At 36.8% G+C, this 13,268-nt stretch overlaps 1 protein-coding gene across 3 annotated transcripts in view; it reads left to right on the top strand.

Annotated features, from left to right (window-relative positions):
* The window catches only part of LOC127650022 (engulfment and cell motility protein 1), a 129,502-nt gene that overhangs the window by 43,443 nt on the left and 72,791 nt on the right, over positions 1–13,268 (top strand). For all 3 annotated transcript variants that reach the window (XM_052135136.1, XM_052135135.1, XM_052135137.1), the window contains exons 2-5: positions 12,114–12,245; positions 12,865–12,905; positions 13,030–13,102; positions 13,187–13,237. In XM_052135136.1, coding sequence (XP_051991096.1) covers positions 12,168–12,245; positions 12,865–12,905; positions 13,030–13,102; positions 13,187–13,237 — 243 coding nt within the window. In that variant the 5' untranslated portion in view covers positions 12,114–12,167. The remainder of the gene's footprint in view (positions 1–12,113; positions 12,246–12,864; positions 12,906–13,029; positions 13,103–13,186; positions 13,238–13,268) is intronic.

Consider the following 13,268-nt stretch of genomic DNA (forward strand, 5'->3'; position numbering starts at 1 on the left):
AGGGTAGGCCTGCAGGGCAGAAATAGGAACCGTCTGGCATCAGTGCATGTGTGTTTGAGAGAGAATGTGATTAGTAGCTCAGTAGCCATCTCTCATCTCTTTGTTTCTCAGCCCAGATGAATCTCATTGATCCTTTGAAGGCCCTCACAGCACTGGCCTCTGAGCTCTCGGGCCCTTTGTATAACTGTCAGATGAATTACTGTAGAGCTCTTTTGAAATCTATACAGGACGTGGGTAATCCTAGCACCTTGAGTGAACTGAAACCTGGTGAGAGTGTGAGTTTCTGAGCATTCATTCACTTTCTTCTGGGTGACTGTCAGAACTGAAACACAGCAGCTGCTTGGATTAGTGTTGTTGTGTTCCCTAAATATCCCAGGAGATCAGCAGTTACAGAAATACTCAAACCAGCCTGTCTGGCACCAACAATCATCCATACGATTATCTAATCAGCCAATCGTGTGGCAGCAGTGGGGGCGGTTCTAGAAGGGGGCAAGGGGTGCACCTGTTTTTGAAAGTCTGCTTATGTTGTTTTGTCTTAATATACACTCACCTAAAGGATTTTTAGGAACACCATACTAATACTGTGTTTGACCCCCTTTCACCTTCAGAACTGCCTTAATTCTACGTGGCATTGATTCAACAAGGTGCTGAAAGCATTCTTTAGAAATGTTGGCCCATATTGATAGGATAGCATCTTGCAGTTGATGGAGATTTGTGGGATGCACATCCAGGGCACGAAGCTCCCATTCCACCACATCCCAAAGATGCTCTATTGGGTTGAGATCTGGCGACTGTGGGGGCCATTTTAGTACAGTGAACTCATTGTCATGTTCAAGAAACCAATTTGAAATGATTCAAGCTTTCTGACATGGTGGATTATCCTGCTGGAAGTAGCCATCAGAGGATGGGTACATGGTGGCCATAAAGGGATGGACATGGTCAGAAACAATGCTCAGGTAGGCCGTGGCATTTAAACGATGCCCAATTGGCACTAAGGGGCCTGAAGTGTGCCAAGAAAACATCCCCCACACCATTACACCACCACCACCAGCCTGCACAGTGGTAACAAGGCATGATGGATCCATGTTCTCATTCTGTTTACGCCAAATTCTGACTCTACCATCTGAATGTCTCAACAGAAATCGAGACTCATCAGACCAGGCAACATTTTTACAGTCTTCAACTGTCCAATTTTGGTGAGCTCTTGCAAATTGTAGCCTCTTTTTCCTATTTGTAGTGGAGATGAGTGGTACCCGGTGGGGTCTTCTGCTGTTGTAGCCCATCCGCCTCAAGTTTGTGCGTGTTGTGGCTTCACAAATGTTTTGCTGCATACCTCGGTTGTAACGAGTGGTTATTTCAGGCAAAGTTGCTCTTCTATCAGCTTGAATCAGTCGGCCCATTCTCCTCTGACCTCTAGCATCAACAAGGCATTTTCGCCCACAGGACTGCCGCATAGTGGATGTTTTTCCCTTTTCACACCATTCTTTGTAAACCCTAGAAATGTTTGTGCGTGAAAATCCCAGTAACTGAGCAGATTGTGAAATACTCAGACCGGCCCGTCTGGAACCAACAACCATGCCACGCTCAAAATTGCTTAAATCACCTTTCTTTCCCATTCTGACATTCAGTTTGGAGTTCAGGAGATTGTCTTGACCAGGACCACACCTCTAAATGCATTGAAGCAACTGCCATGTGATTGTTTGATTAGATAATTGCATTAATGAGAAATTGAACAGGTGTTCCTAATAATCCTTTAGGTGAGTGTACATTATTTAATATATATATAATAATCTCCTGACATGAAAAATAGCAGCAAGTTTCGGCAATTCGTTTGCACTTAGCTCGTAGTAAAAATATCCCATAAAGGACACTTTACATGCAATATTTTACTGTAAACAAACAAACTTGTTGTTGTGAGGAATTACTTTCAATAAATTGTGAGGAAAATATAACAAAGTATTGCAATAATTAAAAAAAAGTAAAGACTGTGTGCCAGTGATTTCATATTATTAGGCATACGCATCGTATTTTACTGTACTATTGTGACTCTCTAGTTCTCAAGTTCTCTCTTTGAAGGAGGGAGCGGGAGTCAGATAAACAAACCACGTATAGACCATCTTTTATTCACACACATTTCAGTCTAAACACATAAAGCTTTGCTTTTCAGCATAACAAATACACACACACAATAACTCGGCTGCGTGCGTCTCTCTCTCTCTCTCTCTCTCTCTCTCCTCCGGCGGTCTGGAACGCTCTTTTATCCCTCTCCAGCTCTCACTGCTACACAGTACAGCTGTTAGAGATAATTTCCCATAGGTGTTAGTCCTTACCATTCTTCCTCTCCCGGCCTCACTCTCTACAGATGTCGCTCGGCCATGCCCCCACCTCCACAACTATACATGTTATTCTTAAAGTGTACTAATGTGCATGTGTATTTGTATCAGTACCTTGTGTTATATTTTCCAGGCATTAATCCAGACATTATAAAAGAGTAGTTAGTTTCGGGAGTCGTAATACAATAGTAAAATACATGTTCAAATATGAATAGGATAATATTTATGCAACAGAGCTTTGTACTCCTCTCACTTGCATAAAAACACAGATTATATATAGTCCTCAGAATGCGTCAACACCATGGAAAGAACATAATGAACAGTTATGCCAAACCAGGTAAATAAATGCCTTAAAAGTCTTCATCTAGCATTCACAGCTGGGCAGGGCAGGAGACTGGGAAAATGTTTGTAGAAAGGCAACAGCACCGCCTACTGTACAGGGGTGCCATTTTTTAAAAAAAAATATTTTTTCGTCTCGCAAAATCGTCACAAATTTGGTGTGATATGATTTTAGAATGGGCCAAAAATGTGTATCTCGCCGGCCACCTATTGAGGAACGCTGCTTTACGATAATTATCTTTTAAGTACTTTGGGGCCATGCTACAGTACAGTGATAATGGTGTCAGATGGTAATATCATGGTATTTTGATATTTATTCACCATGACGCTGAATAATTGCCATATGTAACATGCTGATATGCCAAATGTGTGTTTAAAGGTACTACAAGTAAGGTAATAGAACATGATATAGGCCTATACCTGAAGAAAACATGGTATAGCATAGCTGAAAAAAAGGTATTACCATGGTACATGCCAAAACAAAATGTATTACTATAGTACATTTCCAAGAAAATATGGTGTTATCATGGTACTTATGCAGAACACATGGATTTACCATAGTACAGTAAATGTTTTAAAAATATGGTATTACCATGTTAAATGTCCAAAAAACATAGTACACATCAAAAATATAGTATTATCATGGTATAGTACATGTCCAATAAAAACATGGAATTGCCACAGTACACGTTCAAAAATATGGTACTATCATGGTAAATGTCCAAAAAACACTGCATTGCTATAGTATATGTCCAAAAATATTCTATAGTCATAGCCTTATTCACAACAGTGCCATATTAGATTTTTTACGCTAATGACAATGAGGTTGTGAGGGATAGACATATGGTCTCTTCAATGGGCTTTACTGCAGTTTAAAATATTTTTGGATGGTTCAGTTGTTGAAACATTTAAAAAATATCTTTCCAAGAAATTTCAGTAGACAAAAGCCTCATGAGTGGATCAGACAACATGAGTTGTGGAACTAGGCGTTTTTTGATAGCTTCATACAGTGCATGTCATTGAAGAGAATAAAGAGACTGTAAAGATCCCTCACAGCCTTGTTTTCATTTCCATCAAAAATCAAAGATGGTGCTACTGTGAATAATGTCTATATATATATAGTATACTGTAGGCTACTTCAACAATGTTATTTTAGGATAAAATAGAACATATAATACCAGGCTATTATTATTATCATAATGATAATTTTGTAACATTTTGTAACAAAAACAATAAAAGCAAGATATTACCATATAGCATGCTCAAAGGTATTGTATTACCATGGTACATGTCCAAAAAAAAATGTAATTGCCACAGTACATCCAAAAAATTTGGTATTATAATATACATGTCCAAAAATAGGGTATTACCATGGTACATGTCTGTAAAGTATGGTATTACCCTACATTTCTAGAAAAAATATAGTATTACCATGGTACATGTCCAAATGTCATGGCATTACAAAAGTAAATGTCCAAAAATATGCTAATACCATGATACATGTCCAAAAAATATGGTATTACCATAGTACATGATGGCTATTTAAATTTCTATGGTACATGTTCAAAAACATGGCATTACGATAGCATAATGTATGTCTAAAAAATACATGTTCAAAAAGTATGGTACTACTATAGGACAAGACCAAAAAATATAGTATTACCATGCTACGCAGTTATGTGCTGGAGGGATTTGAATGGAAGAGCAGGCGATGCCATGTTTCCCTGCTGCCCATCAGAGAGACGCATCTCTTCCTCTGCTTGTCTGACTGATTGGCCTATGAAGCCCCATGAACAAATCAAATCCCTTCTGTCTGTCAGTCTGTTTTCTTATTCACTTCCTTCATACTGGGTATAATGTTATTGTAGGCTCAGTTCAAATATCCATGTCCATCAAATAGGTGTGTAAATCGGTAGTTTCACCATGATATAAATTCTCTTAGCCAGCAATCTGATGTTTGCTGATACCTCAAAGTCTGTCACTATACGATTTTGTTTAGATTCAGGAGCCTGTGATCGATATTACGATGTTATGTGCCTATTTTACACAATCAGTTACATTTCTTTATCTCACAAATGCAAACAAAATGTAATTTTTATATTTTACTGAGCACTCTGAAGTATACATAATACATGTATACACATTGGAACAGCCACAGCAAAATAAGGTACTTCAGTTGTTGAAAAAAATTATACAGGAAAATAAATCATATAAAAAATTAAGTCACATGCATGTGATCATCAGTCGTTTGATGACAGCTCATTGCCTTGTGGAATGAGGGAAACTACAGTGACAATTTATCATCTCTACAATAGTCAAGCAAGTTTTTCAGTCCAAAATATTTTCATACCCACAACAGGAGAGTATGTGCTTTCTGTGTTTTTTCTTGGCTACATCTGATAAAAATGTTAGTAAGGGTGTTTATGTGGAGATGTGAAAAGTAATGTAATTAATGCTGTTGCAGGTGTTTTCTCTTTCCCTCATCATTGCTGTTCAGAATATCGCAGCTCTTTAGCCATTTGACATCTATCGGTTTAAAATAGAAACTTCTCATGTATTCAAATGCGCCATGATATCGAGGGAAGCCCATATTAATTGTGCATGTGATCAGCTCTGCGCTGTCCTGTCACCGAAACTTGCAGCCCTGTTGATGGGCGCACGCAGAGAGAGCAGAGTGCAACTTTCAGTTTCAATCACTGTGCACATCTGAGCCTTACATGACAAGCATATTTTGTGCTCATAAAGCGAGATTAATATAATAAGGTTGCTGCATTGCCTGACGGAAATGCCTACAGACATGGCTGGCATTAGAGTGTAAAAAAAACATGCATCTTAAAAATACTGTATATATTTATCAATGTTTACTCGTTGCATCGATGACATTATATCTTGGTCATTTGATCGATTGATCGATCCAGATCGATGAATCGTTACACATCTACTATCAAAATGCATTTTCAAATGCAGCTTTTGATAGACAATGGCTATGAGAAATGAACTTACTTTTCACCTTTTCATCTTTGAAGCTGCACTATGTAAGATTTATTTTGTTACTATTAACAAAAGTTCATTATTGAGTGATTAAATGAAATAAAAAAATCCATGTTCAAAACCTTGTCCTTGCCTTTTCTGTAGCAAGCCTACAATAATCAGTTTATTTAGAGCTGCCGGGTTAGATTTGGTGTGAAATCGCAGGTATACGTTATCCGTCCTTGCGTGTTTATGTCATGTCCGTAAGCTCCGAATGGCTCAGAATGGCTCCGGTGTGGCGTGACTTGCGTGAGTGTCAGAGAAGCGAGTGCAATAGCTGTTAAGCTTCGGCGTGAAATCACTCTCCTATTGGATTTTTAAAAGTTTTTAACTGTATAAACATTAATGTGTAGTGGATAAAACACTTGAATAATCTTATTTAAATGTGTAAATATATAACATTATATCAACATGATAATTGCACATCACGAAAGGAAACAAACAATCATTTAAATCCAAATGAAATGCGGTCAAAAACCGTATGGCTGCACACCTGGCTACCATACCATGCTTGCTTTAAGACAAATGTAGGAGGTGGCTACCTGCTCACCTGGCAACAAAAGGAGGTGTGTCCAAAATAACCACCATGTTCCTTTCAATCAGAGCCATATAGAGAGTGAGTTGCGACAACTCCATTGACTCCAATGGAACGTTTTTTTTACAGCAATGGCGGCTCGTGGAGCCTCTCAATAGTTCCCGGAAGTAGCAGCAAACACATGCCGCACCGTAGAGATGCAGCAGAACAAACCGTTTGCGACGCACTTTTAAAACTTGAGACGTTTAAAGAATAATATTATCTTATTCTGTATATTATCAGTACATCTAAATAAAAATAACTTGTAAATTAAAACCTTATAGTTGAGTATTACTCATTAAATTAGGAGATAAGGGATGTTATCGGATAACTAACAGATTAGGCAAGGATTGGAGCTGGATAAAGTTAGTAACGAACACCCTATTAATTGTAAAATCTTTGCAAATACCTCACACATTTTTTTGTTGTTGTAATTTTTATTTATATTTAGATTGCTCCTGCTGACTTGAGCCAACCATTTTTTTCTCCTCCATGTCAGTGGGGAAGCCATACATTCGCACACCTTTCTCTGAGCGATTGGAGCATCCCCATGCAGCACAGCAAACCATAGTGAAGACTATGCAATGACAACATGAAAGAAAGAACACATACAAAATGCTTGGCATGCTATTTAATTTATTAGAAATGTATTCATGAATTGCTATAAATAGTTATTGCATTTATTTGAATAATAATACAAAAAAAAAAGTAATATCGTAATGTTATTACAATTTAAAATAACTGTTTTCTATTTTAATGTATTTTAAAATGTAATTTACTCCTGTGATGCCAAGCTGAATTTTCAGCCTCATTACTTTTGAACGGCAGTTTATATACGAGTATGCTTAAGTTGTTTTAAAGCTGAATATATTGTGTATATGAATAAGTATTGTAAGAATTATACATTAGATATCTAATATTTATAATACATAAATAATTATATTACTATATATAGAATTGTAAGAATTGTAAACAATAAGCTTCATTTCACTAAATTTTACATTTCCGTAACTGCTGCTAATAGTTAATAGTTCATTGACCCATTGTGCGGTGCGAGCTGGAAATCACCTGTCACCAGCCTGTCTCTGTACTATCTGAAAAGTCATAAATATGACATTAGTTACCATGAGATTAGTGAAAACAATGAACATGAGGTAACATAAAAAGGCAACAGAAACCCTAGCCTGAAATAAGTTGAGGCAAATAACGGTAAGCTGAACACTAATCCTCAAATATTAGCTGATTTGATCTTTAAAAAAACAACATCGCTGTAACAACATACTCATGCTACATACATATGTCGGTGTGTTACATAAATATATAAAATAAATGCATTTATTGACTACTAATTACCAGAAATCGCAGTTCTGTCACTCTACTCTAACAGTTTGGAATGATCGCAAAAGCACTTCCTGGAACTATCTGAAGTCTACGTGAATCACGTGACGATCAAGCATTTAGAACTTCCGTTGTCGCAACTCTCTCTCTATGTGGCTCTGCTTTCAATAATAACAATACAATTTAAATTAAAGTTTTACAAAAAATTGCAATATGGAAATAAAAATGCAATATGGAAATAAAACACTAATTAAATATGGCAGAGGCTAATGTTAAATGAAAACATAAACAGGGCATTAGCCTACTCATATGCTGCAGCATACATCACCTTAAAACAGGATTTTATCATTCACAGCATTTTATTCATGTAAGTTTTTGCTTAAATTAGTCAAAACATTTTATGCATTTATGCACATGCTTAAAGCTATCACAGTATTTTACTTATTTTTAACCAGGCTTTAAGGACATGTATTGCAGTTTAATACAATAGAATTCTCATTACACATGCTTACTTATTTGGAAAACACTCTGGGCTATAAACCATTAAATACAAAATGATTCATTCTAAATTTACATACCCAGTTCTCACATGTATGCAAAACATGGTCAAACTCCACACATGCAATCCATGTGCATCCTTCAAAAAAACCCATAACAAACACTCAATTTTAACTTGCGACTCTTCTGAACACATATTTAATGTAATTTAACAACATTTTGTGTAGAATTTTATATTTACCCAAAGAATTCTCTAATGTTGATCAAAACCGGGAGCTCTCTTGCACAATGTATGCACTTACGTCTCTAACACGATAGAGTGCCGGAAAGGGGGTGTCGCAAAACTCCAGTCTTAAAGGGGCCACATTCAGTTTATGTCTAGAGTTAAATTACATATAATTTCTCCACTTTTCTACATAGAAAAGGATGAATTATATGCAGGTACAAAGCTATTACAACATTCAAGTACAAGCAGTTTCATTCCACATGAATGTTGACATGACGGAGTAAAATGAAATGCAGGAAATATGGATATAACCACAAAACCTGGATATAACCACAAAACCATTGCGACACGATCATGTCAGGTTACCATGTAAAGTGCTTTCACCAAAATCAGGGCTTAAAGCCGCACTACAGAATTTCGCACTCTCTAGTGACATCTGTGGTTAAAAACTAAAATTGCGAGAAACTTTCGGAGGAACATTTTGCGTCAGTTGTGATTCGGCACTGCTCTTCTGCGTGGATGAATCTTATGGTTTGGAGCCACATTCATATTTCTAATGATTTAAGGAATGATGTATTATTTGCTGATTGATTATGATTATTGTTTAATGTGACAGTAATAAAACATTTAAATGTAATAATTCACCCACAAGGGAAAATTCTGTCATGCTGCTGCAGTACTAATCAAACTTTCTTCTTTGGATTACAAAAAATAAATCTGTAGCAGAATGTGCATCTCTTTTCCATACTGTAAAAAATGTATAAGAACTTAAGTTAGCTCACCCTGTACATCCTTACACTCTCAAAAAAAGAACTTTCACTATCATCAGTTTTACTCAATCCTTCCATGTTCATTTTATTAAAAAAATTAATGTAACCAGGAAACTTAAATTGATTTAGTTGATTCAGCTAAAAAAATTTATATCTTTTGTCATATTTACTAAATCCATTTATGTTAGGACAACATGAATATTTTTAGTTTGGTTAGTTGAGACTGTCAGAGGATTTCTAGTTCCCAGCAGGCTTTGCACGGTACACGACAGGCAGAGTAACTGTTACAATTAAGTGTGATTTTATGTGTATTTGTTCAAGATGAATATAAACGGGAAGCCTTTAGTGTCTAATATTTTTATATGGTGAGATTTAGAAGAATTTCTGTTATGTTGTAGTTTTGGGGGTTACCATCATGTTGAAGAGTGGAGCTTGCGCTTGGGTTCAGGACCAATACAATTTAAAGACTCTTCATATTGCTTTATCCATAGAGCAATTGCTGTGCTAACTATAGCAAGTTGCACTCATTAGTGCTTCCCCAACAGCATGTGTTTAGCATGCTAACGTTTCCTGTCACTTGCTAGCATATCACTAATTGTTTCATTTGAGTTATTTTGACATGTTAATTATTATTGGGTTTACTTGATTCAGTTAGATTGTAATTTGAATTTAAGAAAGCTAATTTCAAAAATGAGGAACCACTGCCCGTGATTGAATCAAGTTTCGCTAAATGTTTAAATTTTTTTATTTTTTTGAGTGAATGATAATACAGATGAGCGATAACTACGTGAACTAGCGCACAATTATAGCTCAGGCTCAGAAAACTGATACGGACAACACACTCACCTTTCCTAAGACAGACTCCCATGGCGGCTTAAGAGTTTTTACTGTCTGATGTTTAGAGTGAACTGTTCCTGCAAGTCTGCCTCCAGGGAAATCAAATCAATAACTGTAAGATGTGTCTCCTGCAGTTATCAGGAAAACAGGCCTCAAATCTAACACATCCCTGCTTCAGTTACCATGAGATCCTGACATGTTTTTGACTTGTTGCTTCGAACAGAAAATGGATGTGAATGCCCGACAGTGTTGACAACATTTTCAGGTCTGGTCAACATTAACCTTCATATTTCAGTGACCGTGTATATAATTTGTTGCTTCGGCATTGAGTGCTGTCAGTGATACAGACTGACTCCTCATGGCGAATTATTGCTTTTGCTTGCACGCACGCACGCACGCGCACACACAGACACACACACGTACACATGATGTGGCTATTCTTATGAGGACTCTCCATAGACATAATGATGTTTATACTGTACGAACTATAGATTGCATCCCCTAACCGTACCCCTAAACCTAACTCTCACAAAACACTTTCTGCATATTAACATTTTCAACAAAAAAAAAACATAGTTTAGAATGTTTTTTTTTTTTTTTACGCGATTTGAGTTACGGGACACTAGAAATGTCCTCATAAACCACATTTTTAGCATAATACCCTTGTAATTACCAGTTTGTAACCTAAAAAAATTTCCTCGTAAACCACCCAAGCCCGCACACACAAACACACACACACACACACACACACACACACACACACACACACACACACACACGAAACACTCAGACTTCTCCAATTAAGTTTCATTTATTCCTATATTGCCCACAAGGGTTCTTCATACATCTGCATTCATGTGAAGAAGGTCATATCCACATGAGACACTAATGTTATTCTAAGCCCTCTTTAGAATGCACTGTGAAGTATGCCCATGGGAGACACAGACTCATCTGTTAGTAGGGAAACAATTGTATCTTGTGCTCATGTGGACAAAGGTTGCCCATTTCTGACTCCTCACAATGTGTGTGTGTGTGTGTGTGTGTGTGTGTGTGTGTGTGTAGGGGTTTCAAATCTCAATTCTGATCTCTCAGATGCAATTTGAAAGGTGCTCTGGGTGGTTGATACTAGTGCTTATGGGTCAAAGGAGCTGATCCCAAAGTCGCTCTGATGCCTTAGCAGTTCTTCAAAAAACTTTATAAAAATTCTAAAATGTTTGAAAGTGTGTAGATATTCTGTCTATTTGAAAAATGAATTGACTTCTGTCATAAGACATTTTGACATTTTTAATATGGAAAGTTCCTACAAGAAATGAAACAAACATTTCCAAGAGAACCACCCTGTAAAGATGCAACTTCCAATGGAACAGCTGCCATAGCAACAGAGCCTGTGTAGTGTCTGTGAGAGTATTATGGGATGAGTCACGACAGGCGAGTGACATGACAGCATGTTTGAATGGCTTGAATGAATGCTTGTTTCACAGGCCGAGTGTGTTGTTTTCCCTCCAAGAATCATCCCCATGTATTATGGAAGGAGGGATTAAAAATGTAACAGGGTTTATCCACAAGCACTAAAGATGAGCTGTGCTATTTTAACTGCCAGAAGTACTGAAAGATTTATAGAGGGCTTTAGTGGATGTCACTTTCTATTTTTCGGCTCATCTAACCTTTTCAAAGCAAGGATTAACTTTTTATTGTGCTTGCATTTAATGGTATTAAAGACAAAGTTATTAATCAGATGTTTAGGTATTTAATTAAAGGTTTTGGGATTAACTTCTGTTAGTTTTACAACACGATGACAGCTATGTAGAAAAAGTCTTTAATGTGCAAATGGGCTTAATTGTTAATGTGCTTCATAGGTAGTTTGCTTTCCACGGTCTCACTGTTAATATGATCCTTTTGATGTGTAATGTAGACATACTCTTAACTCTTAAGCTGCATAAAATGAGTCATTAACCAAAAACTGTTCAGTATTTAGTATTTAGAACTTTATGAATGAAGTGTGTTGCAGTTTTGTGTCTCAATTATAGTCAAGCATTTATTTAATGGTCTTTAATCTCTTTTTCTCAGTTGGATGTAATGTTACTATATTATTAAAGAGTTTTCTAAAAGAGAGGATGTGTTTGATTAATTAGTATGCATAATATGACCCTCTCTATCTCCCTCTATAGGCTTGGATGAGAGCCAGGCAGCAGTAAGAGGCCGCACCCTCCATCAGCGCAGTCATGCCGCCCCCAGCAGACATCGTGAAGGTGGCCATCGAGTGGCCGGGGGCCTTTCCCAAACTCATGGAGATAGACCAGGTTAGTGCCTTTAGCAGAACAGAGAATGGGCTGTGCATATGCCTGTGACTTCACACCTGCTGCATGGAACAATGTTTTGGGTAAAATACAAGTTAGGGTCTGTAAACGGCATCTGCGGCATGCTGTCAATTATCACAGAGAATAATTTGGACTTGTTCTTAACAAACAAATATTGTGTTTACAGTAAAGCTCTTACAATTACATTTTAAAAGCGGGTTTAAAAACAAAAACATGAATTTAATATATTTTGTTGAAGCATTTATATTATTATAATTTGTTATACTGAATATTGTGTTATTTGAGCTTTAAAGTTTTCCATTAACTTCTGGTTATGCATTTTCAACTGAAATTAATCCTTATTTGTATTTTGTTCTTTGCTGCTTATTTTCTTTATTTCTATTTCCATTTTCTTTAAGTGAATACCCCTTGACTTTGACATTTGACCTAATATTATCTCACATGGCATATGCTCAATATTTGTCCTGATACGAATGGGACAATGTTGTTGGATATGAAGACTGTATTTGCTGTAAGGACTTTCGGGACAAAACAAATTTATAGAAAAAGGTAGAATATCAGTTCCCGGACAAGAAGAATAAGTCTTATGTTTGTTTTGCAGAAAAAGCCTCTCTCAGCCATAATTAAAGAAGTCTGTGAGGGGTAAGTAACATGATTTTTACAAACCTTTCTAATTTTCTGCTTTATGATGGAATTATTTTTTTATTTTTTTAAGTTACATGGCAAACAGCAGTCTCTGATGTTTGTCTGAATCCCCTCTCACTAGGTGGAACTTGCCGAACCCTGAAACCTATGCCCTACAGAACGCAGACTCCACCAATTTCTACATCACTGAAAAGGTTTAATGCGACACTATGAGCATTGCTAAGCTCATTTCAAAAGATACCTCATCCCAATACCTCTTCTCTTTTATTTTCACCCAGAATCGCAACAACATCAAAAACGGCTCCATCCTGCGGCTTACTACATCTGCTGTGAGTAGCAAATTTGAGGTTATTTTTTTAT

The sequence above is a fragment of the Xyrauchen texanus genome, chromosome 10 (genome assembly GCF_025860055.1).
Source record: "Xyrauchen texanus isolate HMW12.3.18 chromosome 10, RBS_HiC_50CHRs, whole genome shotgun sequence".
NCBI lineage: Eukaryota > Metazoa > Chordata > Actinopteri > Cypriniformes > Catostomidae > Xyrauchen > Xyrauchen texanus.